The sequence below is a fragment of the Fusarium fujikuroi genome, chromosome FFUJ_chr05 (genome assembly GCF_900079805.1).
Source record: "Fusarium fujikuroi IMI 58289 draft genome, chromosome FFUJ_chr05".
Taxonomy (NCBI): domain Eukaryota; kingdom Fungi; phylum Ascomycota; class Sordariomycetes; order Hypocreales; family Nectriaceae; genus Fusarium; species Fusarium fujikuroi.
In genome coordinates this window covers 396,364-419,722 of record NC_036626.1, presented here as the reverse complement: position 1 = coordinate 419,722, position 23,359 = coordinate 396,364, and the positions used below count along the sequence as shown (strand labels likewise).

Sequence of the window (23,359 nt, the reverse complement as noted above, 5' to 3'; positions counted from 1 at the left end):
TGATGATGCTCTCAGCTGAGCGGAATTTCCCGTTGATTAGCCAATCTAACGTTCGAACTTGCCATGGCCATTTCCTTTAAGGGCAGCTAAGATGCAGTACATTGCAGATCAATTGAAGCCGAAGGCTTACCATTTCGATCTCGGATTGCAGGTTTGCGGACGGCAAAAGCCACAGTATTTGCCGAATTTGTTTCTTAAACTTTCAGTGGCGCAAGAGAACAAAGCAAACAGGAACAAACAACAAACAAGTTCCCCTCATCAAGTCCATAGAGTGAATTGCTGAAAAGGAGCATCATTCGCTGGATTACTCGCTTTCATACTCATTCCACTACGACAACATCATTGATTTCTCAAGACCTCACCATGGTGAGCTACTCCCGTACTAACATACACGATGCTATCGTCTTTCTAGAGCCTCAGATGGACTACATCTGCAAGGTCAGTGGCGCGACTGGACTTTCGTTATCCGTTGTTTCGGGCGGAGAAGAAGCCTATGCCAAGCATCTCGGTTTTCGAGACGTTGAAGTTCAGAACACCCCGGATGGCGATACAACGTACTTCATCGGCTCTGTGACTAAAGGAATCGTGGCAGTCCTCGTGGGAATATTGGTTGAGGAAGGGAAGCTCGGGTGGTCGACTCGCGTCGCCTCAGTATTGCCCGAGCTCCAAGATGCATTCGAGGGCCGCGGCTCGCAGATCACTATCGCTGATCTCTTATCCCATCGCACTGGAGTGGCGCGTAGCGACGCCATCTGGATTTCTCGGGCTGGGAATATCCTGCTCCCAAAGTCAGAGGGTATACGGACCTGGGCGTTCGGCTCAACCTGTCATCAGAGACTTCAGGAATGACTTTCTCTACAATAACTACGCCTACGACGTGGTTGGCTGAATCATCGAGATGGTTGAGCGGAAGAGTCTCGAAAAAGTTTTCAAGGAAAAGGTATGGGAGCCGATGGGGATGCATCGAACGTCGGTGGAGGACCTTGCTGGGAATTCCAACGCAGCAAAGGCCTATTACGCCCTGGAAGATGCCTCTTCTTATGAAGTTCCAATTCCTACCATATCCCACGAAACCATCATGGGTGCTGGTGGGGCCATTCGGAGCTGCACAAATGACTTGGCCAAATACTACTGCAGCTTTATGAAAGCAGTCAATCATCAGTTCAACAACAACACGACCTCAACCCCGAACTCGCCATTCAAGCAGCTGACTACAATTCTCCGACCTCACAATCAGCTTGGCGTCATCTCTTTGGGCGAGCAGTCTTATGCACTGGGCTGGGGGCGTGCACAGCTCCCATGCCCATTAGGCACTCTCAATTACAACTATCTGCTTATTCCCTTAATGCCAGTAATTGGGCAAGGAGCTCCAAGTCAGCTCACTCTGTATCATGGAGGAAGCATTCAAGGATTCAACACAGCTGCTTACCTCTTACCAGAAACCGAGACGGCCATCATCGCAATGCAGAACTCGTCGGGCCTGGGCGATGCATGCGATTGGATTCCTCAAATAATCATGCATACGCTGTCAGGCAGTACTGAGAGAATCGGCTTTCTGCATCTTGCTACTGTGGCTGTGAGGGCGGCGCTATCTCTGCCAGAGAAGATCGATGACGAACTTGAAACGAGACGAGAAAGAGGCACGAGACATATGAACCTCGAGGCATATACAGGTCGCTACTGGAACGCCCTTCAAAATTTCCGCATAGACGTAAAAATCTTGAATGGCCGTCTCTCCATGACGTTTCAAGGAATTTTGAACGAGACTTATGAGCTCAGGCACTATCATCATCATTTATGGACATGGAATGTGTCACACAATGAGACTGCGAAGCAAGGACGATATCCAACTAAGCCCTGGATATCGTACATTATCGAATTAGATTGCGGGGAGAATAAAGAGGCTCAGGTGTTGCTCTGGAAGTATGATGAGGAACACCCAGAGCCAGGGGTCTTCAGGTTGGAGGAAGGGTCACGCCGAGGGTGAAGCTGGTGTACTGACGGAAAAGAGTGTCAATGGTGAAATATCAATATCATGGACAGCCATAATGGTACTCGCAAGACTTTGGAAAATTACGAGGCTGGGATTATGTTAAGCCACACTGATGCCCCATGTGTTGCAGCCCCGGCGTCGACGTCTTGGCGGCCCATGATCTGACAGATGCAGTTTAAGCCCAAGAATAGGCTATTGCCTTAAGAAGACTATCTATTATTTATGGATTGCACTTCAAATCAACCTCATAGTGTTAAGCTTTCTTCTTAATAAGTTATTGATGCAGATATTGGACATGTCCGTGCCTAATTCTGCGCCACCTATATCCTGCTTTATTCATTATCACTATACTGTATGTTACAATCAAGCAGACTATTGTTAGGAATGTCAAGAAAGGGCAGTTAGGGACCCAAGGGGCCAGGCGGTAAGTGTGTGATATCCTCCTGCAGGTAGTTTGAGCCGAAGGCACCAATCTATGTGTCAGAACGTTTTTGGCGTCATCAACGAAGTGTTTCTCGTGAGATTTGGATATAATACTTCCATCAGTCAACCGACAACGCGTCCTGACGTGGTATTTTGACTTTCAACCGTTACAATGCCTCGACTGAGAGACAAGCTTTGGCGCAGCCGAGAACGCCGTACTCCGGGAGACAAGGACTCCGCTTCCGAAACCACGGATCCGATCTGGTCGACGAAACCACGAACCCAACAGCCGGTCAGGCACAGGCCTCAGCGCCTGCAAATTCGGACTCGCAAGATGTCTCAACGAAATTGAAAATATTCAGCTTCTGGATAAAGGTATATGAGGAAATTCTTGCAGATAAAGACGAACAACTAAAGAAAATCCTGGACGCATACGATGTCCTCCTGGAGCGCGCGGCGGGGACAGACGGCGGAATAGCTAGCAGCAACACTATACAGAACCAGGGCGATGATGTAGGCTTCATCAAGGATAGTTCATCTGCCGAAGCAGACATCGGAGATTCCTCGAGCTCTGAGCTATCCGATTCGGGCATTCACCTATTACCATCAGCCCGGCGCGTGGTGGGGGATGACGCGAAAATGAAGGCCATTGTAAAGATAAAACTCGACGAGATGCAGCAGAAGGAATGGGTACTGAAGTGGCCTGGCCATGTTTTCAAGGTGTGAGAGGAAGTGACCCGGATCGTGGTGATAGCGCAGAAGATTTCTGGGTTTGCAAGCCAGACTGCCGCTCTGAACCCTTACGCCGGTCTAGCATGGGCTGGCGTATGTGTTCTCTTACCGGTGGGTTTAATACCATAACATTGAGGATGGGAAATAGGCTAACATAGGGTCACTATAGATCATCGCCAATGACACGGATGAACGATAACTTGCCATTGATGGAGTGAGCAAGGCAACGGAGCTAGTTGCTCGATACAAAATCGTAGAGGAAGATTACATTTATGGCAAGCATGGTAAGCATGAGGACTTTGAGAAGATCCTTGTAGCCATGTATAGCAAGATCACGTTGTTCTACATCAAGGCCGCATGCTACTTTGCCAAGTCAACTTTGAAGCGCATGCTGAGGGGTGTTGCGACCTTGGACGATTGGAAGTCAACTCTTACAAATCTCACCAAAGCAGATGAGGAGTGCCAAGCATTCGTTGTCTCACTTGGAATATCCGCCTCACTCAAGAAGGGGAGATCAGATCTTGGAAAAGCTGAGCAATCGAGACCAGCACTCAAATCAACAGAATCAAGGCATGGCTTCTCTATGACGTCGACATCGATAAGCAACATCTAGACAAGCAAGAAAAGCTGGGCTCTGAGTTTAGAAACAGTGGTAAATGGCTCTTGGACTCAACTGAATTCGAGGCGCGGAACCCACTTCAGCAATTCGTTTTGATTTTGAACGCAATGCGTATTACTTAAGCAAGAAAATTCTCTAGGGCCCCAAGGTCTCAGAAGGCCCAGCCAAGTAGAACAACAATACAAAGAACATGCAACCTACGTTTCAACAGATATTTATATAATATATCTCTTATTATTCCTATATGAATAGTTAGTATTATCATATATTCTCTGGAGTTTAGGGTACTTAGGCCCGTATTTGAATTTGGCATCTAACTTAGACCACACATCGCTATTATTATTGCCTCCTTGCGGGAGTGTTTCTGATGATGTTGAGTTGGAGGGCTACGATGGGGGACTGGGGCAGCCATTTTATCCCTTAGGGAATGTATTTAGAGTTCTCTTTATGCGTTAGATGTAATTATCATCAGATAGGCTTTATAAGCCTATCTTAGGTAATTATATCAGGTAGCTGGTCTACTGCCTGGACTGACTTTAATAAGAGTGTTATCTTAAGTTGATAGACCCTACAGCTGATGGCTTACATCGCGCGCCTTGCACGTTACCTCCTTGCGGGCGCACAGTGAGCAAAAGAGGAGGGGCCCGCACATTGATGACGTCTTACCCTATGATGTCGCTTCAAGGCTGTATACTCTGCTGATGGCGGCGTAGCTTCTTTCTATACACCTGGTAGATCTGTGCTGTACGTCATACGCTTAGCTCTGGGTCTTTTGGGAGGGCTTGAAGTGCTGGATTCATACTAGCCTCATTATTTGGAACTGCCATACTTAGTTGTTGTAGATTAATTGATCAAATAATGATAATATGGAAGAGTCGATTCGTGGGACATTGGCTTGTCTGGGATATTCGCTTATCAATCACGTTACGCCGCCGCTACAAAAGGACCGTCCGCTCCACAATAATTTCTGACGCATCTCTTTTTGCTGCAGCGGCTACTCTACTTCAGGAAGATTGAGTCATCGCAATGTGGTCACGCGCACTCACCCCTGCAGGAGTCCGCGAGCATCTGAAGCTTATATGTAAGAGCCTCAATTTTCTAATAATACCGCGACCAAGAAGTGTTCCAAGAGACATAGACCACCAACACCCTGAAGCCGAGTCCTCTAAGATTTTCAGACTCGAGTATATCAGCATGTACGACCTTGTCGTAGTTGGTCATGGCATTGCCGGCCTCGCCGCTGCAGTATCAGCTGCAGAATTCTCGCCCTCGGCGCAGATAGCCGTGCTAGAGCATGCACCAGAGCATGCGAGCGGTGGAAACTCACGCTGGAGCCCTGCCAACATGCGAATGCCATCTGTCAATGAGGTATTACCAGGCTTCGTGGACGACATGATGGCTGTAAGCGGAAGTGGTGGCGACCGCGCGTATTTCGAAAGGCTGGCTAGCCAGGCCCCTGAAGCCCTCCAATGGCTCGAAAAGCAGGGGGTGCAGTTTCACGCCATGGACTATTTCTTGAAATCTTGGCCTAACAGGATCCAGCCTATTGGCAAAGGTGCTGCCATTGTCGAAGCCCTCAAGCAATCAGCCAAATCGAAGGGTGTCCAACTGGTGTATAATTGCCGTGCCCAGCGACTTCATCTTGACGGAGGACAGGCCATGATTGAGGCAGCTGATGGGCGACGAATCATTGCCCGGTCTGTTGTGCTCGCCAGTGGTGGGTTTCAAGGCAGTCCAGACATGCTGCGTACTCATCTTGGTCCTGGTGCGGAGACGTTGAGACCGATATCACCTGGGACGGCCTGGAACGCCGGCGACGGCATCCAGATGGCGCTGGCCAACGGAGCCAAGGCCTCTGGCGATTGGAACGGAATGCACAGCGAAATAATCGACCCACGGAGCAGTCAGCCAGCGCCACTGGTCCTCAATTACCCGTACGGGGTTGTGGTGAATCAGGACGGAGAGCGGTTCGTAGATGAAGGTGCTGGACTCGTGCATGACACGTGGGAGCATCTTTCCAGAACCATACATTTTGACACACCGGGCCGCTTAGCCTGGGCAATTTGTGATTCCAGATTTTTTCAATTGGAGGACCATGAGGCAGCTATCCGCTCCGATATGCCGCCGGTGACAGCGGACACGATTTCTGGTCTGGCGGCACAGATGGGGATGCCGGAACAAGCGCTTCTGAACACAATCTCAAACTACAATGCAGCCTGTAACGCAAACATGTCTGGCTTTACGGCGGGCCGGCTTGATAATCTCGCCACTACCTCAGGCTTGCAACCATCGAAATCGAACTGGGCTAGGCCGCTCGACGCTCCGCCGTATACCGCATTCCCCTTAGCCGCGGCCATTGTCTACACTTTCGGCGGCATTGCGACTGATGTGGAAGCGCGCGTTCTTGGCCAGAGAGGCATCATTCCTAATCTATATGCTGCAGGTGAGATTACTGGCCATTTCTACGAGAAGGCTCCAAATGCAGTGGCCGTTATGCGGGCACTCGTCTTTGGACGTATTGCTGGCCTCCATGCCATAAGCTCCCATTAGACAGAGAGAAGTGTACCGTTGGGTTAGTAGGGTTAGTAGGGTTGAAGGGTTAGGTATTGGCTATCTAAGCTATTCTGCTCATGTTATTTTACAGTGGTAGTTTTTAAGTTATGAGAAATAAGAGATAATACTTTGATAGCAATACACACTGGTCTGTGCCCGTGGAGAGGCGTCAAAGACCTAGCCGCTAGGCGCCGGGCCTTTTTGCAGGAAAAGAGATACCCCAGCTCTAGTCTGCCAGTACCGTTTAGCAGAGTCGTCGCGAGCGCCGTGACATAGCCAAGGTTGACAAGTGTTGATATTGATTACACTTCCGCTACTGCATCTCTACAAGTAGAGGGAAAGTAATCATGTAATCACCTCTATAAGTAGAGAGGCAAGTATGTCTCTACTTGTAGAAGCCTGTATAATTACTTGCCTCTATTTGCACAGGCTCCGCGTGTTAGTCCCCAGCATTAACTTATTCAATGCTGGACACTAAAGTAGTCCACACATCGCGAGAACAGCAACATTTGAATCTTATTCTCCATTCACATCATCGACATACCCAAGCTTCCCTTTCCTAACGGAAGCGAATGCGACCGGGCTTTCTCCAAAGATATTCGCGTTTGCAGGAGGGAAAGTGAACGACTCAATAACAGATTCTCCATCTATCATATACCACGCATCTCCAGGCGCAACATTCTTAACGAATTAAGCTTTTTGGCTATATCGCGGAAGCATCGTTACAGCTAAATCACTCTTTATTGCAATGTAGTTTAATATAACTGTCGTCCTGTTATATGTGCCAACCTCCTATCTTAGACCGGCTTGCATAAAGAAAGGTTTAATGCTTAGTGGCTTAATAAAGGAAGAAATTGCCTATAATTACTGCCCTCTTACTGTTACGGATATATTAATGCATTGCCTTCTAAATATAGTTATTTCGATTAACGGTTAATGACTTATCGGTTATAAGAACAGCCGCCAGGCTTGGCTGTTCTGAAAGCTGGCGTATAGCCAAGTTAGCATTCTCAGCTCGCAAAAAATTCGTCTTTGACTGTATTTCGGTCAAAGTGGTTCATAGAGCTGATCAAACTATGGTTGGTGGTTGAGAGAGATAGAGACGAGCCGCGGCTTGCTTGCTGTGTCTGTCATCATGTATAAACGTGAGAAGGGACACTCAGTATCTTGGTACAATGAGACCTAGATGAGAGTAGTTCATGGAAGGAGTTAAAAAAGAGCGAACCTCGATTGTTATAAAGATCCGCAATAGCGATTAAGGGGGTTGAAGCCGGACTGCAAGAGCCTCATCCACCAGAAAGTTATTGGTTGAGGGTGAAATTGGGAACGAGGACCCTTTCTTTACTGCATCACGAGCACAAGAAGGGTTGCAATTTATTGGTTCGTGGAAGTAAGTCGCTTGACGAGGCGTGGGGATCTACCCTGCGCGAGGCCGACCAAGGCTTGATTCGTTTAATTTCCATGAAATGCAACAGAAGAAGGCCTCAAAAGAGCACTAACGCGGGTCGGCAGTACGGGGGCGTCTTGGCACGTCGGGGCACACGCATATTTTCATTGCATGATTGAACACACCTTTCATCAACGCAAAGTTCAACTACTGGCTTAACGATACCCTGAGGCTTGTAGCTTCAACCGGTGTTAAATCAAATGGCATATGATGGATGCGTGTCGAGTAGCAATTCAATCGGGAATTCCACTCATTTGAGCAACGCGTCGATGGATGTTCAGGATCGCCCGGGCCGTAACTGAGGCTGCAGTTTGATGATGCGTCAAGCCGATCAGAAAGAGTACCATTGCGTTTGGCCACGTCCCACTCCAACGCAGTAGCGAGCAGGTCTAATATTGATGCCTAATAAAGAGTAGATACTGTGGGCCAGCCTAAAAACCTCAGAAGTCGATCGTCGACCTCCACCACGACCTCGCAGTATGGACCCTCTACTGGCGTACAAAGAAGCCATGACTCTGTCGGCAATGGGACTGTTTAACACTGCATTGCACCGGGTAGGCCTACCCCGCAATCAACCGCGCAAAAATGCAGTGAAGGATGGCCAGATCGTTCCCTGAAAACTCATTGGCCTTCGGACAACAGCCGCCTGACTTCTCCGCACGGAATTGTCTTGAAGAACGCGCGCTTGCCCTACCAAGCTAAGATGTATGATAGCTGACGGCACAGGAGTTTCAAATACATTAGATATAGGCTAATCGATGAGACGACTCCCTATAGTTATCGAGGAAATCTAACGTATGTAGACTACAAGCAACCGGAGCCACGGTGGGTCTCGCCAGACCGAGCTCAGACAGGCAAACCACAACACTCGTCTGTTTATTGTTGATCCTTGGTTGAGATCACGGTTTGCCAGAGCCAAAGCTCTTGTGTGCGCTGCAATTTCGACAAGTATAAAAAGATCGAATTAACAACATTCATCGTAGACTTGATAACCCATTCATCCACAAACGTCCGAATTTATCCATCCTGCTGCCAGACATAATCGCAAATCACAAGAAGTAAAATAAGACAAAAACGCGCTCTTTTCGCACTACTCCTTCGGAGTCAAAGACCGATACCTAATCTGAGGCATAGCATCAACAGCAGAGTAAGCTCTAGAACCCACAAAAAAGATCTCAGAAGCTAAGATGCAGTAGGGAAGCCACTATTTGACTAACGATAAAGACTTCTGCGTGTACATCAAGAGGCAAGTCTTGCATCGGTCAGGAGTTTATGTGACGGCCTGTTGACTGGCTTCGGCGACAAACAGTGACGGCAGTATCTACATCCGTCGTGGGTGAACAAAGCCATGATAACTACTTGATGTGAAGGGATTGGGGATAGGATTGCAACCTCGCCTAACGTTCATAGGCGGATAGAACTATAGGGCGGTACTCTTGTTCAGCCTTAAAAGTCATTTCTCTCCTATGTGGCAGTCGAGTAAGCGCGATCAAAGGGTGCTGGTGGGTGTCAACAGCAGTGGTCACCTCGAGGGCTGTGTCTACTTCCTAGTTACCAACATTTGATGGTGAAATCCACTAAACGATGATTTACACACACAATTGCGCCGACTTCCAACTGTAATGGCATTACCTTCTTATCCCTGAAGGATGTACTATCGCATTATCCTTAGCTTTAGTCAATCGTGAAACACCTGTCAATATACCTATATACCCGCGCAATACGTAACTTGTTGTCTGGCGTTACACTTACATCGTTTTTAAAACAAAAGGGGAGTGCCGTAGATGCAGAGAGTGTGGAGGCTGCCAGGATGGCTGTTGTTCAATTCGAAGGCGTGTGACATGTTCAATCGTTCGGGTAACCTCAAGCTTCTATTCTATTGTAAGTATATACACTTTAGTCATTGTGATTGTATATGACTATACTGCAGCAAAAAGCTGTTTATGAGACGTCACCGTAAAGTAGACCTGAATGGTCCGGGAAGTGGCCACTACAGAAAGGACCAGCGATTATGCTTGCGCCTACCTTTGAGACCTGAGTCTCTGCGCCAATTTCGTAGCCTAGAGTTGGCGCTTTGACTGAATAAGAGATAGATGCTTGTACCTGAAAGCCCCCGCCACACTTGTGAGAACGAGGATGTTGTTGCGAAGAGAAATGCCTATGAGCAAGTCAACAAGCCATCGGTTAAGCGAATCGAGAGAAAACTGACATAATGTCAGACATGAATACGCGCCGATAGCGAGCCATTTTTGGAGTCTTCGGGGAGGACACTGGCCAGTCACCGATCCTCGTATACTTTCTGTTCCCACCCTGATACCAAGGGCGCTGAAAGTACAGCTGCTGTAGGTGAATCAAATTTAGGCCAGCAGTTGACGGGTGCAAAGTCAATCGCTCCGTCGCTGGTTGACGTATTTCCGTCTGCTCAATACAATTAAATTTGGGTCGAGAAACCTTTCTTGCCATCCGACCAAGATTGATGCAGTGCTCCGGTTCAGCACCTAGCCTCATCAAAAAAGCTAGAGCTCAGCTACTTGCCCTACCACGCTTGGAGCCCTGTATGGCAATATCGGTGAGCGATTTTCTTTATTTTCCTACAAGGATGTTTCGAGCCACCACTTAAAATCCGCGGCTTGATTCAAGAGGGAGAAAGTGCCGCTACCTGCTGTTCAGGTGGATAAATACAGAGTAACATGAACAAGTACGTGAATCAGATGGAGTTGAGGTGGAGCACCTATCAAGAGGTGCTGGCAATGGATGCGACGGCAGAAGCTTGAAGCCTCCACTGCAATGAGCAGTGTCTCGAGAATACCGACGGCGGAGCAACATAAAATTCACACTTGCGACGAGATAAGCACCCAAATGTAGCCAGAAAGGTACTGACGCTGAGTATGGGGTCCAAGGTCTGGCACCTTGCTGTACTTCAAACGAGGATAGGGTACCTGACGGGACCAGTCACGGCGTCCTGCCCACCACTATGGTAACTGGTCGCACCACTTCCCAACTGATGGAAATGAGGGGGGAAATTGCAGAGGTCAAGGCAAATATCGGTGACCTGAGTCAAAAAATGGATATGCTCCTGAGTTTTCTTCAACCCTCGCAATCTTGATTGATGTATATAGGCTTGATTCTTTTTCCCATTTTCATTTTATTCGTTTGATAACATAAAGAGACCCTACGCAGCCTTCACTACTCTAAGCCTCAATCTCATAGCCTTCATTCGCTCAAACAGCGCTGTCGTAATTAGCCTGATGGACCGTTGGGGTCTTTGCGGCATGCACTGAAGCCATCTCATCATGGACAGTCTTCTCGCTGATGATTGCGGCTCCCACCACTGCATGATCGGCGCCACCAAACAGTACATCCATATGCTCCAAGGGCACGCCCTTAGTTTCAGGAATGCAGAACCACACAAATGCAAAGAGCAGGATATTAATACCACCAAACATATACATAGCGTAGCTGCGAAAAGAGTTACTACATTTAGATACTAGATAGACTGGGGGTAACTTACAATCCTTTAGCAGAAAGAAATATGGGAAAGATTTGTTCTACACTTTTTGTTAGTCATAAATTTAGGGAAAACGAGAATGGGATACTTGCGGAGAATGATGCTGGCGATAGACTGGCACTGAGTGGTCATAGCAACCGCCTGCGCACGAATGTTCATGGAGAAGATCTCTGAAGTCCAGATCCAAACTGTCGCGCCCCACGAAGGCTTAAAGAAGAATGCAAAGAGGAACATCAAGAATACAGTTGCGATGCCTACACTGGGGGACTTGGATCCATCCTCTAGCGTCGGCGTCTCGGTGACCACGGCTGCGGCTGCAAACATGCAGACTGCTAGGCCCGCAACGCCAACGAGGAGGAGAGGTCTTCGGCCCACGAGGTCGGTCATCCAAGTAGCATTCAGAGTAAAGAGGATGTTAAAGGTTCCAGCCAAAGCGTTGATGAGCTGGATCTGGCTGTTCGAAGTAAAGACCTTTTTGTAAATGATGGTGGAATATGTTGCGAGAGAGTTGTTTCCGGTGAGTTGTTGTCCGATATTCATAGTAGCCGCGAGCACTGGCGAAGTCAGATATTGAGCATGGACAAGGAAATAGCACCTACGAATGCGCTTTCTCACAGACTTATCTGTCCACAGCAACTTGTACCGGGTCCAAGTGCTGTTTGTTTCTTTCTTTTCAAACGCAATAGCCTGTCGGATATCTTGCATCTCTTGAGCAATGAGTTCTGGGTCGTCGCGAATTTGCAAGAGAGTATTGTAGGCTTCTTCAAATCTGTCGTTCTGGACATACCTGCAGCTTGATGAGCATCGCATTCAAAATAGTTTCTGTCTCAATGGAGTAACGGCATACCATCTTGGAGTCTCAGGGCAGAATAAAAGCCCCGCAATGATGATGATAGGAAAGAAGATTTGAAGGAACATGACGATCCTCCAGTCCCATTCCCCGAGTCTCTCGGCGTTTTTGGAACATGCGTAGTTGATCCAATACGCAAGAAAAGATCCTATAGCGAAATTGAGCTGCCAGAAACTCATGATAGTGCCACGCAGTTTGGCTGGTGCTATTTCGTTGATAAAGACCGGTCCAGCCGGTAGCATCAGTCCCTGGCCGAAACCGGTGATGGTACGACCAGCGATGTAACCACCGATAACGGGAGGTGTAAATGTCGAAATAAACGTTGAGATGATGACGAGTACCGCGCCCGCCCACATACTCCATTTGCGACCGAATCGGTCGGAGACCAGAGCAGACAGGAAAACGCCTGGAGGTTATAAGCATCAAGCCGATGACACAGAGTGAGGGCGATTACCTGTAATGATGCTGCTTACGGCCATGGCGGTGTTGACTGAGCCGATAGTGGATGGAGACTGGGGATTGGATATTTAGATACGATACATCTATGGAGTTGGTAGGAAAGGATCATACGGGGTTGTTAAAGTAGTTCATGAAATGAACTGAGCCTTGCGCAGCGTTGAACGTAGAGGAGTCATATCCATTGACAGCCATGCAGGTGCAAGGAATGAGGCAAGAGAACCAGAGGTTCGCTTTCTTCGAGTTGAAGAGCATGATGGGCAAATAGATGCCTGAGTTACTGTGAAGAACAGTGAGTTGAGAGGAGTCAAGTCGTCGGTTAAATGAGGTTTGGCAATTTATCTATAGATATTCCGGGGACGGGGATCCACAATCAGGGCAGGGTCTAGAAGGTCATTGTCTGGCAGGTCGGTACGTAGAGTCCCGAGCTGGACAAGAAGGGTTTAGCAGCGGCCGCCCTATGCCGTTGCTCTGACCATGCATTTCAGACCCTGCATCTGCACCGACAAGGTTAGACAGTCTCACTAACTGCTATTTCCGAACTAGTTCTCATGCATCCGAATGTGATATACCGTTAGTCAGCGGATTAAGTAACTGGGCATGCCACAACAGCCTTTCCCCTCTTTTTTTCCCCGTGATTTCACCTCATCACAGGTCCAATCGAAAGCAGCAGCACCATGAAACTCCCTACGGCGTGCACCAGGTGCAGAAGGCGGCGCAAAAAGTGCTTCCGGACGAAGCCTGAAGGTCCCTGTGATGCCTGTGCCAAGAAGCAGAATCATCAGTGTTCGCTCGTCCAGCCACGACCTGTCTCTCCCCAGCCACAGCGTTTCTCGGTCGAGGATCTAGATCCAAGGGCTTGTCTCTCGCATGACCTCATTGAAGAACTTGTGGAGAAGTATATTTACTATATACTTGACAGGCCTCATACGCTCTTCCATCTTCCCACGTTGCGGACTGCAGTGAGGGAGGATACGTTGGGAGATGCCTTGCTCTCCGCGATACTGGCGTTTGGCTGCCGATTCCATGATAAACCTGAGATAGCATCCCTTGGACCTGCTTTTATGGAAAAGTCTAAATACTTACTGAAGCTGGATATGGAGAACATTTGTCTGGAGAATATCCAGACCTGCGTGCTGCTCGCAAATTTGTCATCTTCGTCGAAGAATCCAGAATCTGAGGCTCTGTTTGTTACCCTTGGCATTCGTATGGCTGAGATTCTTGGCTTGGATCGTCCGGACCTGGAGGACTCTGAGATTCTACGTGAAACAAAATGCAGGGTATGGTGGACACTATTCATGGCTGACCGTTGGAGTTCAGTCGGCCGCAACCTCCGTCGCGCGATGCCAGACTTTAGTCAGGAGACTCCCCTACCAATGGATGAAGACTACTTTCACCACCTGGATGTTGACCAAGGTAGTGGTGAGAGATCGCCTACCCGCCCTCGTACCCTTGGGCTCTGGGCATACAACATCATGCTTGCAAAACAGCTCGGGCCCATCCGGGACTTAAATAAGCAGTGGAATCAGGAGGGCATCTCCGAAGATTACGTGATGCAGCGCGTCGCAGATCTAGCAGAAGGCCTACAACTCTGGGAAGCGGGTCTCCCCGAGGAGAAGAAGGCGACAGAGGAGAACCTTCGTGCACACAGTGCTAAGAAACTTGGGGGGCCGTTCCTCGCCATACATACAGGCTACCACCAACATTTCGTGCTCCTACTGTTCCGGTTCCTGGACCTCAACCGGGCGCAGACCCCCAAGACGATAGAGTACGCCGAGCTCTGCAAGTATCACGCAAGGTCGATTAGCGAGCTGGTTAAACTGTCCCGCCAAGTTCCGAACTGCGCGATGGTCTTTGGAGGTGTGGGCTACATGACAGTTGCCTCCTCAGCGGTACTCCTGCACACGCTCATTTTCGGGCAGCAGGATGACACGGCTGATATCCGAGCCAAGCTGGAGTCCAATTACGAGACCATCTATGCGCTGCAAAAATACTGGCCTTCGATTCAGAACTCGGTCAGTAGAGAAACTGGTGTTAGTGGTTAAATTCTGACGAGTGCAGGTAAAACGACTCGAATTGTTCCAAAAGACTTGTACGAGGCCTGCCGCGATGCAAACCTACAAGTTTGACAAGTGGATGGTGAGGTTTTTGGTGGAACACCACTTGCCGCTGGATGAGCCTGAAGGGGATCTATCGCCTGGTGCGGTTTAACATAGCGTTTAGATTCCAGAATGAATATTTGCACTAATACGGCGTACATGGAGGCGGGTTATGGGATTTCTTTCGTTGTATATTCTTCGCATCGTTTCGTTGGGTCGGTCGAGCTAGGAGGTCGCCGAGAGGAGGAATGCAAGACGCGAGACGGCGGGACGTCTGACCATGATATAAAGCGATAAAGGCGGCATATTTATCTTTTCGGGCCGCATCACAAAGTCCCACTGATAGCATACGGTAGAAACTACTGAGTTCTCTAATCCATACGCTAACCTACGCATCGTGAATTTGCGCACCCTAGAGCACCTAGTTTCTTGTGTCGACGTCCCCATAACTCACAGGTAATTCCCGGGGGCTAGAACTTGACTAGTCCGCAAGCGTTATCTTGTGTGTGGGGTCGTCGTCGGGATTCGCTTGTATAACCCGACGGCTGACAAGTGTCGGGAATCGCTCCAAGACCGCCGCAGCAGGCTCACCGTCGGGATTTACAGGCTTAGTCCGACGGCCACAGAGCGTCGGGATACGGCGCAAGACCGCGACACAGTGGGGCGGCTGAAAAGCAGACGTCGTCTGGTCTTGAGTCGTGACATGGATCTATTGGTGGGTTTGATGATGTGGACAGGGGGCACGATGCCGGAGCAGACATTCCTCGCTCGGGAGTCCATACACGCCAGCACGTGATGCACACTACTTCTCGTCACATCAGGCGAGGTCCTTGCGAAATGAAGTTTTCAATAACGCAGCCAGGTGGCGTGGATATCAACTTGGAGAATTGACATCGTTTGTTACGCCCGTTGCGAACTGTCGACTGCACTCGGCTGGTACATTGACTCAGCGGGTGGAGGCGAGGAATGCCACGGATGCGGGGCCCCAGTTGCAATTCTCTACACCACCACAATCTCTTCACGTGTAAGCAATTAAACAGCGTTGTTACACAAGGTGTCTTGACAACTCAGCAAGGAAACCCCATGTCATTCTAAGCATCTAGACCTTCTCAGAAATCTTCCAAAAAGGTAAGCGATCAGATAACGAAAAACGAGTACGGATAATCCCGTTGCATATCCCACTAACTCATGCAGTCAAAAACCCAACCCCTGCCCCGACAATGTCGTATAGCGAGGTCACTAACCTGAATCGTCTGGCTTGAAAAGGGTTCCCACTCTGGCAGCCCTAAAATTTCCCCAAGACCAGAATGCCGCCATCCCTGTAACTTGGCAGCTTTTGTAGTCAAAGCCACAGTCATGACGGTATTAACTGGGGGATTTATTGTGTAACCTCCTGTCTTAAAATAAACACCTTCAGCCTTTTTTCTTTTCTCTTTTCGTATTAGGACTGCCCCCAACTAGCGGTTAATTAGACTGCAGCCTGAAACTCAAGGGTTAAATAGGAAGCTGTCTTACATAAAATGTTAAATAGCACTCTCCCCTTTCATGTTCATACCAAGACCTTGCTTCTCCCTTTATGGTATTTGCCTCAAGATCTACATCTCACACTATATTTCCAAGAGAACCTCTTATTGACTACACTCATCAGGCCTCACATCTGGAGTCATACCCCTCATACACAGCATACACACGCCACCATGAGTCCCTCATGCAGATCTATCAAACCTCGCTTCACATCACTCTCACCAAGCCCTGAAATTACAGAAGGCTTGAAAAAGGCTGATAGAGCCTGTGAAAAGTGCACGCGTACCAAGAAGAAATGCGATAAATCGTTGCCTGGTTGTTCGCGCTGTAAGCGGTATGTAGAAGTCTGCCCAACTTCAATGGTCTCGGTTTATCTAACTGATCAGGCTCAGCAACAAATGCTGTTATGACTATGTTTATACTCCCTCAGTCACAACTGTCATAAGACCGGAGCATGCCATAAAATCTCCACCTCACATACCGGGGACGCTCAAGCCGTTCCTCGATATTTCCAGCTCTATGATTTTGAGCCTGCTTTCTTCACGGAACGCCATTCCGAGTCATTCAGTTCAACACTACCTGGAGACTATAAACCCATACCTTACTATAGTCCATCCAGAGCTCTTCGCCTTGCGCACCAATATTACCGGCTCTGACTCGTTTTCCAACCAAGAGCTTCAAGACCCTGCGACTACACTTCTGGTTGTATGCATGCAACTCTTTTCTCAAAGCGATGATTCGGGTACCGAAGGAGAAGAGAGTGCTGACAGGGCTGTCTATCGGTCTGCCAAGCAAATCTTGAGCGTCCTGCGAGCCATTGAGAGCCCAAATATCGAGCTAATTCAGTGTTCTATTCTGCTCGCATTCTACGAGTATACACACGAGGATCTGGGGCGTGCTTACCTGAGTATCGGAGATGCCAATACTATGGCTTTGATTCTACACGTGGGTCCTGGAAAATACCTTGAGGACGAGCGGGAAGCGTTGATCCCTTACGAGGAGGAAGAAAGGCGCTGCGTTTACTGGAGTCTCTTTGTGCTCGATCGGCTAGTCCAAACGGATTATTCTCTTCTCCATATGCCGCACCAGATACCGCCTGCAGTTGTATCTCCTCCCGCGGCCGATGATCTTCTTCCGACGAACCATTTACTTTGGTACGATGAGGGCCAGTCGCCTTACTACGTCACGCAGCGATACCCTGCAGATACAGATTTCTCGGTGCCGGTCGGGGCCTTTCAAAGGAATTGCCAGTACGCCATGCTCTATACTGGAATATCCCCCCCTCAATCCCCTGCAGGTCCAACGGCATTTGAATTGGGAAATCATACTGTCACCTCGGCTTCGGTGTTGCCTATTAGTATTCTAGATCTATAGGCGCTATTTTATTTTACGACCTTGTATGTTCTATCATGAATTTGGCTTATTTTCGTTGTGTTATGTTTCGGCGCTTGGAGTCATTATTCCTCTAGGATATCCTCTCAAAGTACACTGGCATAACACCAACTTGCAAACCCCAATTAACTCCGTTCACCGTCCCCAACTCTTCATGACGATGAAAGCTGAGAATGAACTGATCCCATTTGAACCAATCAATGAATTCCCGAACGACAAATTCTTCCCGTGAAGAGGGCAGAAATCCTAGGTTGTCTCCAGAAAAGTGAGTCAAAAGATGGTGTTGTGATGAGATATTGTTGACAGCCATGATCAAGCTTTTACTTGTGTTATGTCTGATATCTAGCATCATCTTCAACTCTGAATTGACATACTTGCCCGCATAATCATCGAGATCAACATTACACCGCTTTTCTTTGCTTCTCTCCTGATTCCGAAGATAATCAAAGTCTGCTGCTAGGCGGGCATATCTCTCATACTCTGTCTTAGCTCTCTGCTTTGACACCTCAGCGAAGTGGATCGGCGGCTGAAAGTCAACATAGCCTGCGCAATAGCTTGCGCAGACCAATCCGGTCCATCTCCCAAGCCATGAGAATTCCCCAGTGCCACTATGGCCGAATTTGTCTCTGGAAACAGGTTGAAGGCCGTTAAGTATCTCGACATACCGCCATTATGATACAGAACAAGTCTAGGCCTTGACTTTCGACCAATTACGTGTTCTTGCTGTGGGCCATTGAGAGAAAGCATTCCTAGCTCTGTTGATAGAATCATGGCCCGAGCAAACCCAAGGCCGTATGTATTCTCGCTGATAGAGGATATCGTGATGTTGGTTTTGTGTGATACAATGGTCGGTATCTCTTTGAGTACAGAAGGCTCGTGGTGCATCGCGTCGAGGAGAGCTTTGGCCCATTTCATCATATCTGATACGTTAGACCAGACACCTCCAGCCGGTCCCATGAGAGTATTATCCGCGGCTGTGTCAACTGGCTTTTGTCTGTGTAGCGAGTAGTCATCAAGGACAACGTGAGGCTTTGTGACATTGCCATCCGGTAGCTTTGTTCGATTTGTCACAGTTCGATGCATTGCGATGGGCTCTAAGATTCTCTCCTTAAGAAGCTCGTACCACGGCCGACCTGACTGTTGCTCAATGACTAAGCCAGACACGGCGTACATGAAGTTGTTGTAATGAAACCCGCTTCGTAGGTCATGAACCAGAGGTAGATGGCTTACAACCTCGAGCAAGTCTTTTTTGTCAAGGATGCAGTCACATTCTACCCCCAGCCATGTAAGATCCATATGCGCTAGCCCAGTATTATGCGAGAGCGCATCTTGAACAGTCGCTCTTTCACCGATAACAGGATCCACAACACTGCGGAAAGGGACATAACTCTCTAACAGCTTTGTCCACTCTAACTTTCCTTCATCAACAAGGATGCCGCAACAGGCAGCGGTGAAAGCTTTCGTAAGTGAACATAGCAGGTAATTCGTCCCAGAATCAGCGGGCGCTTGTGACTCCACGTCGCGAAACCCGCGGCTGCGAGTGAAGATTACTTCTCCGTGATGAAGGACGCCAATGCTGATTGAAGCTGATCGAGTGTTGTCCTGGATCTGATCGAGTGTAGGACATAAATCTTCAATTCTAACGTGGGGGTTAGTAACACCATACTGCTAATAAGAAGCTATGGTTGTCCCACCTAGATCGCACAACATCTGAGTCCACGTCTGCGGTCATCTCATCATGTTATGATCTGATGTTGAGGTAATAGTATCCATAAAAAGTTAAATCAAGGAGATTTACATTTGGATTACTCATATGACATGCGGTCGAGTGTTCTCGAGCAACGTCGGTCGGACTTGCGATATACTTTCGTCGCGTACCGCCACGGTATGTTGTCATTATTGACTGCTCAACTCTATCACGTGCCTCTTGCGACTCACTGTCTATACGCATTGGTATATCGCTCACAAATTTCATTCTTTCCATCTGTTACCACCGGGTCTTCACTTTCATCTTCTGCTTCAAAATATGACCAAGTTCAACCCCAACATACCTAACCAAAAGCATTAATTGATAGTTAAAGCTTATGACATCTCAGTGAGGCACATCCAGCCGACACACTGGAAAGTCCCAATAAAATTTAGTTTTCGAAGACGACAGAATCATTCTCTCCATTCAATCTTAAAGCCACAGAAGGTCACGCGTCGTTCTTCGCCAGGGTTAGGCAAGGCATGAGCGAAGAGAGTGTCTATAACGGCTTATCTGAAGCCATCTGAGTCACTAGTCCCACCTACTCGTTCCAGGTATAGGCTACAGCAGATGGACATTGTGAATCTCAGCACTCCGCCGTTGGCGTCTTTAAGTGCCTGGGCTGTGTCAGTCTTGGAATGGCACAATAGCGACCGAGAAATTGGTGATGGCATGCCCTTTCGACAAGACATCCAGTTCAGTGACGATCTTAGCGTAGAGACTTGCAACTGATGTATTGCTCACTCTGGCGTTGAGGAAGTATCTGTTCTGGCTTATTGGCAGTCTTTTGAATGAGAAGGGGATCTTCCCCCCCTCAAGATTTGCAGGTATACAACGTTCCTCTTTTAATTCAAGCCATATTGCTTTCACGGCCTTCTTACCACTATACAAGGCCTAGTCACTATCTTGTCCAACATACTCATTGGATATGGATTTATAGTCCTCCGAACTCGGGGGTCTTCAACGGGATCGGGCGCCATGTTGCTGTTATGCCTTATGTGATACTTTATGCTTCTCTATGTTTTTTATTGTTTTACATGAGAAGAGAGTGATATACATGCAATAAAGTAGCCTGTATTCAAGTACAAGAAATACAAGATTTTCATTGTTTCACAACCTGCCCAGCTCTCTCGTTGCTTTGTTGGCAGTAAGTGGTCATGGTGAACATACCCGGGGTGTATAGCGCTTGTAGCTTCGCTATTTATGCTTAGCATAGGGAAATGGGACCACCCGCCTGCCCTATAGGCTCAGTGGAGCATCCCTGTTAGGTGCACCCAACCAACGTCCATCGTGTTCTAGCGAGGTCTCCTCCGCGCCGGCATCTTATCGTTGCACCGAGACCCATAAGCCGACTTCGGCATTTACTAAACTCGTCTGATCTTCTCTGCATTGAGGATATCAGTGTTTGTGGTTTGAGTTTGTGTCAAGGTGCCGAGAGCCGATTCCGGAGATCCCACGCCACTGGTCCCAGCGGTGAACTATCGATTGTGGCACGCCATCTCTTGCTTAGCCATATTACTGCTTGATCCCCTTGTACCATTCAAATCCCAACGGTTTACTGCAGTGTCTGAGCAGATACGGAGTACAGAGGCACTAACAATGATGGGCATCAATTTCCAAAACAGATCAGCACTGCATCAAGAATCTTACGTGGCCTGCAGTCTGACGAACGCCACCTTTCAGCATCTCCTCTTCAAAGCAATCACTGTCTCACTCACAGTCAGTCAATCGGCGCTCAGACGTACGTCTCTACTCAGCTTTTTCACCGAAGTCCCAGGGCTGAGCCTGTCATACCAATAAATTGCCTTGGCATTCTCACATCAGATTTTAAAGGGGCTCTAGCGAGGCCCCAACTGTGCTACCTACCTCGTAATGCTAGCCCTGTAATTGGAGCACCTTTCAATTGCGGCTTACCATCGTTGAAACCATCTAACCTCTTTAGGGGTCGCTAGCAAACACGTTGAATTAATTGTCTCAGTTTGTTATCTCCGTGTTGACTCTCTTAAAAATGCCCTTGGCCCGCTTTGACTGTGACGAGCTGGGTCTGTTCATTTTCGTAACATTTTAGAGTGAGAGATTGCAGACATGTCGTTGCTTGACGCTTTAGACTCGTCGTCCACGAGGGTCTTATTAGGATGTCTCTTATTAGCAGGCATCGCCTACACCCTCCACCGCTCAATGCTACCTCGTCCCTTAGCGGACATCCCCTATAACGTCTCCGCAACCAATCGTATCCTGGGCGATCTCCCAGACGTTAAGGCATTCGGGAGCTTGACCGACTGGTTAGCGACGCAGGCTATCAAACACCAATCACCGTTATTCCAGGCTTTTATCCGCCCTTTTGGAAAGCCGTGGGTTGTCGTCGCTGACCATTATGAGGCCGCTGAGATTTGCACGCATCGAGTGAAGGAGTTTGATAGAGGGACATCGAGCACTGCTGTTTTTAATTGTGTGGTGCCCGGTGCGCATATCACGCTTTCGAGTTCGGATCCGCAGTTTAGGAAGAATAAGGAGCTTGTGAGGAATTTGATGACGCCGTCGTTTTTATCGGAGGTAAGATGAGAATATTGGTTCATGATCAAGCGACTGATTTGAGTAAAGGTATCGGCGCCCGAAATTTACGACAAATTTTCTCGACTGGTTGAGCTCTGGGGTATGAAGACTGAGCAAGCCAATGGTCAATTCTTCTCGGCCTCAAAGGATGTACATAACGCGGCCCTTGATATCATCGTGTGCGCCGCTTTTGGCCTCGATACTCAACATACCCAACTTGTCAAAGAAATCCAAGAACTCACCCCAGACAACACCTCCTCAACAAAGATCGGCGGCGAAGTCGCTTTCAAAAAACTCCCTCTTAACGAAGAGCTCAACGCCCTGGCCACTGTCGCCGAGAGTGTTGCCAAGATCATCAAGACGCCTTCACCGCCACTGTTCCATTGGATGTATCGAAGCTTTTCGACAACCCTGAAGAACGCCTTTGTCCTCACGAAGCAACTGCAGGAACGAGAGATTGCTAATGGAATTAAGCGAAGAGCGAATGGAGAGGCTATGAAGTGCGCGCTTGATGAGATCTCGGTTCGAGAAGAGGGGCTGGCGAAGAAAGAGGGAAGAGAGCCTGACTACTACTCTCAGGTCATCACTAGTGAGGTGAGTTCATATAACCCTCAATCCGAGGAATGATGCTGACCCTTTCATAGATGATGACATACCTGATCGGCGGCCATGAAACAACCTCATCAGCTGTGCGATGGGGCTTAAGCTATCTCAGCGCCGAGCAGAGAGCCCAGTCCGAACTTCGCAACGCGCTTCAACAAGCTTATCCTCAAGCCAAATTTGAGCGACGTGTCCCTTCACTCAGTGAGATCATCCAAACACGCGTTCCTTATCTAGATGCAGTCGTTGAAGAGATTCTTCGTTTATCATATCCTTTTGGAATGACTCTACGAGAAGTCCAGGTCGATACGCAGATCTTAGGCGCTCGTGTACCAAAAGGCACGACAGTTGTCTTCTTATCAAACGGCCCAAGCATATTATCCCCTCCAATCAACTTCGACGAGTCACGAAGTAGTGAGTGGGTAAAATCTCGCAAGCCAAAGCCTTTGGAGAAGGACTATGACTACTCGAGTTTCAAGCCTGAGAGATGGCTCAAGACGGCTATTGGTCCAGATGGAAAAGAGGACGTAAGCTTTGATTCTCAGGCGTTTCCCATACAAGCCTTTGGGCTAGGTCCGAGAGGTTGCTTTGGAAGGAGGATGTCATATCTTGAAATGAAGATCTTCTTCACTCTTGTCATCTGGACATTCGAGTTGTTACCGTTGCCAGATGAAGTTGCGAGACCTAAGCCGGTTTCGTCTTTGACCAGAAACCCTGACAAGGTGTTCATCAAGCCGCGAAAGGTATCCTTGTAGAGGGAACGATAGAATGATATAAATAGATATGAAGTAGATGCTATTATGCAGCGCTTTATGCTCCTAGGTTATTCCGATGCAGACCCATAAAACAATGCCAATGCCGAA

The 23,359-nt window shown here is 48.3% G+C and overlaps 8 protein-coding genes; 5 read left to right on the top strand and 3 right to left on the bottom strand.

Moving 5' to 3' along the window:
• Positions 1 to 363: 363 nt before the first annotated feature.
• On the top strand, positions 364 to 3,761 carry FFUJ_06867 (uncharacterized protein; the record flags this gene model as incomplete). XM_023577056.1 has 6 exons in its annotated part: positions 364 to 788; positions 835 to 880; positions 935 to 1,959; positions 2,605 to 3,138; positions 3,196 to 3,241; positions 3,372 to 3,761. The coding sequence occupies 6 exons, from the start codon at positions 364 to 366 to the stop codon at positions 3,759 to 3,761; spliced, it is 2,466 nt and encodes an 821-aa protein (XP_023430184.1).
• A 1,032-nt stretch (positions 3,762 to 4,793) lies between these two features.
• On the top strand, positions 4,794 to 6,317 carry FFUJ_06866 (related to fumarate reductase flavoprotein subunit precursor; the record flags this gene model as incomplete). Its single annotated transcript, XM_023577055.1, has 1 exon — positions 4,794 to 6,317. The coding sequence occupies one exon, from the start codon at positions 4,794 to 4,796 to the stop codon at positions 6,315 to 6,317; it is 1,524 nt and encodes a 507-aa protein (XP_023430183.1).
• A 3,391-nt stretch (positions 6,318 to 9,708) lies between these two features.
• FFUJ_06865 (uncharacterized protein) lies at positions 9,709 to 10,014 on the bottom strand (the record flags this gene model as incomplete). XM_023577054.1 has 2 exons in its annotated part: positions 9,709 to 9,925; positions 9,977 to 10,014. 2 exons carry the CDS (start codon positions 10,012 to 10,014, stop codon positions 9,709 to 9,711), a joined length of 255 nt encoding a protein of 84 aa, XP_023430182.1.
• Positions 10,015 to 10,988: 974 nt separating this feature from the next.
• Positions 10,989 to 12,836, bottom strand: FFUJ_06864 (related to HXT3-Low-affinity hexose facilitator; the record flags this gene model as incomplete). XM_023577053.1 has 7 exons in its annotated part: positions 10,989 to 11,226; positions 11,279 to 11,320; positions 11,364 to 11,829; positions 11,875 to 12,062; positions 12,123 to 12,531; positions 12,580 to 12,637; positions 12,696 to 12,836. 7 exons carry the CDS (start codon positions 12,834 to 12,836, stop codon positions 10,989 to 10,991), a joined length of 1,542 nt encoding a protein of 513 aa, XP_023430181.1.
• A 422-nt stretch (positions 12,837 to 13,258) lies between these two features.
• On the top strand, positions 13,259 to 14,792 carry FFUJ_06863 (uncharacterized protein; the record flags this gene model as incomplete). XM_023577052.1 has 2 exons in its annotated part: positions 13,259 to 14,596; positions 14,643 to 14,792. The coding sequence occupies 2 exons, from the start codon at positions 13,259 to 13,261 to the stop codon at positions 14,790 to 14,792; spliced, it is 1,488 nt and encodes a 495-aa protein (XP_023430180.1).
• A 1,585-nt stretch (positions 14,793 to 16,377) lies between these two features.
• FFUJ_06862 (uncharacterized protein) lies at positions 16,378 to 17,578 on the top strand (the record flags this gene model as incomplete). XM_023577050.1 has 2 exons in its annotated part: positions 16,378 to 16,538; positions 16,591 to 17,578. The coding sequence occupies 2 exons, from the start codon at positions 16,378 to 16,380 to the stop codon at positions 17,576 to 17,578; spliced, it is 1,149 nt and encodes a 382-aa protein (XP_023430179.1).
• Positions 17,579 to 17,669: 91 nt separating this feature from the next.
• Positions 17,670 to 19,328, bottom strand: FFUJ_06861 (uncharacterized protein; the record flags this gene model as incomplete). XM_023577049.1 has 4 exons in its annotated part: positions 17,670 to 17,913; positions 17,971 to 18,222; positions 18,276 to 19,235; positions 19,291 to 19,328. 4 exons carry the CDS (start codon positions 19,326 to 19,328, stop codon positions 17,670 to 17,672), a joined length of 1,494 nt encoding a protein of 497 aa, XP_023430178.1.
• Positions 19,329 to 21,428: 2,100 nt separating this feature from the next.
• FFUJ_06860 (related to TRI13-cytochrome P450) lies at positions 21,429 to 23,251 on the top strand (the record flags this gene model as incomplete). XM_023577048.1 has 3 exons in its annotated part: positions 21,429 to 21,896; positions 21,945 to 22,490; positions 22,541 to 23,251. 3 exons carry the CDS (start codon positions 21,429 to 21,431, stop codon positions 23,249 to 23,251), a joined length of 1,725 nt encoding a protein of 574 aa, XP_023430177.1.
• Positions 23,252 to 23,359: the final 108 nt, after the last annotated feature.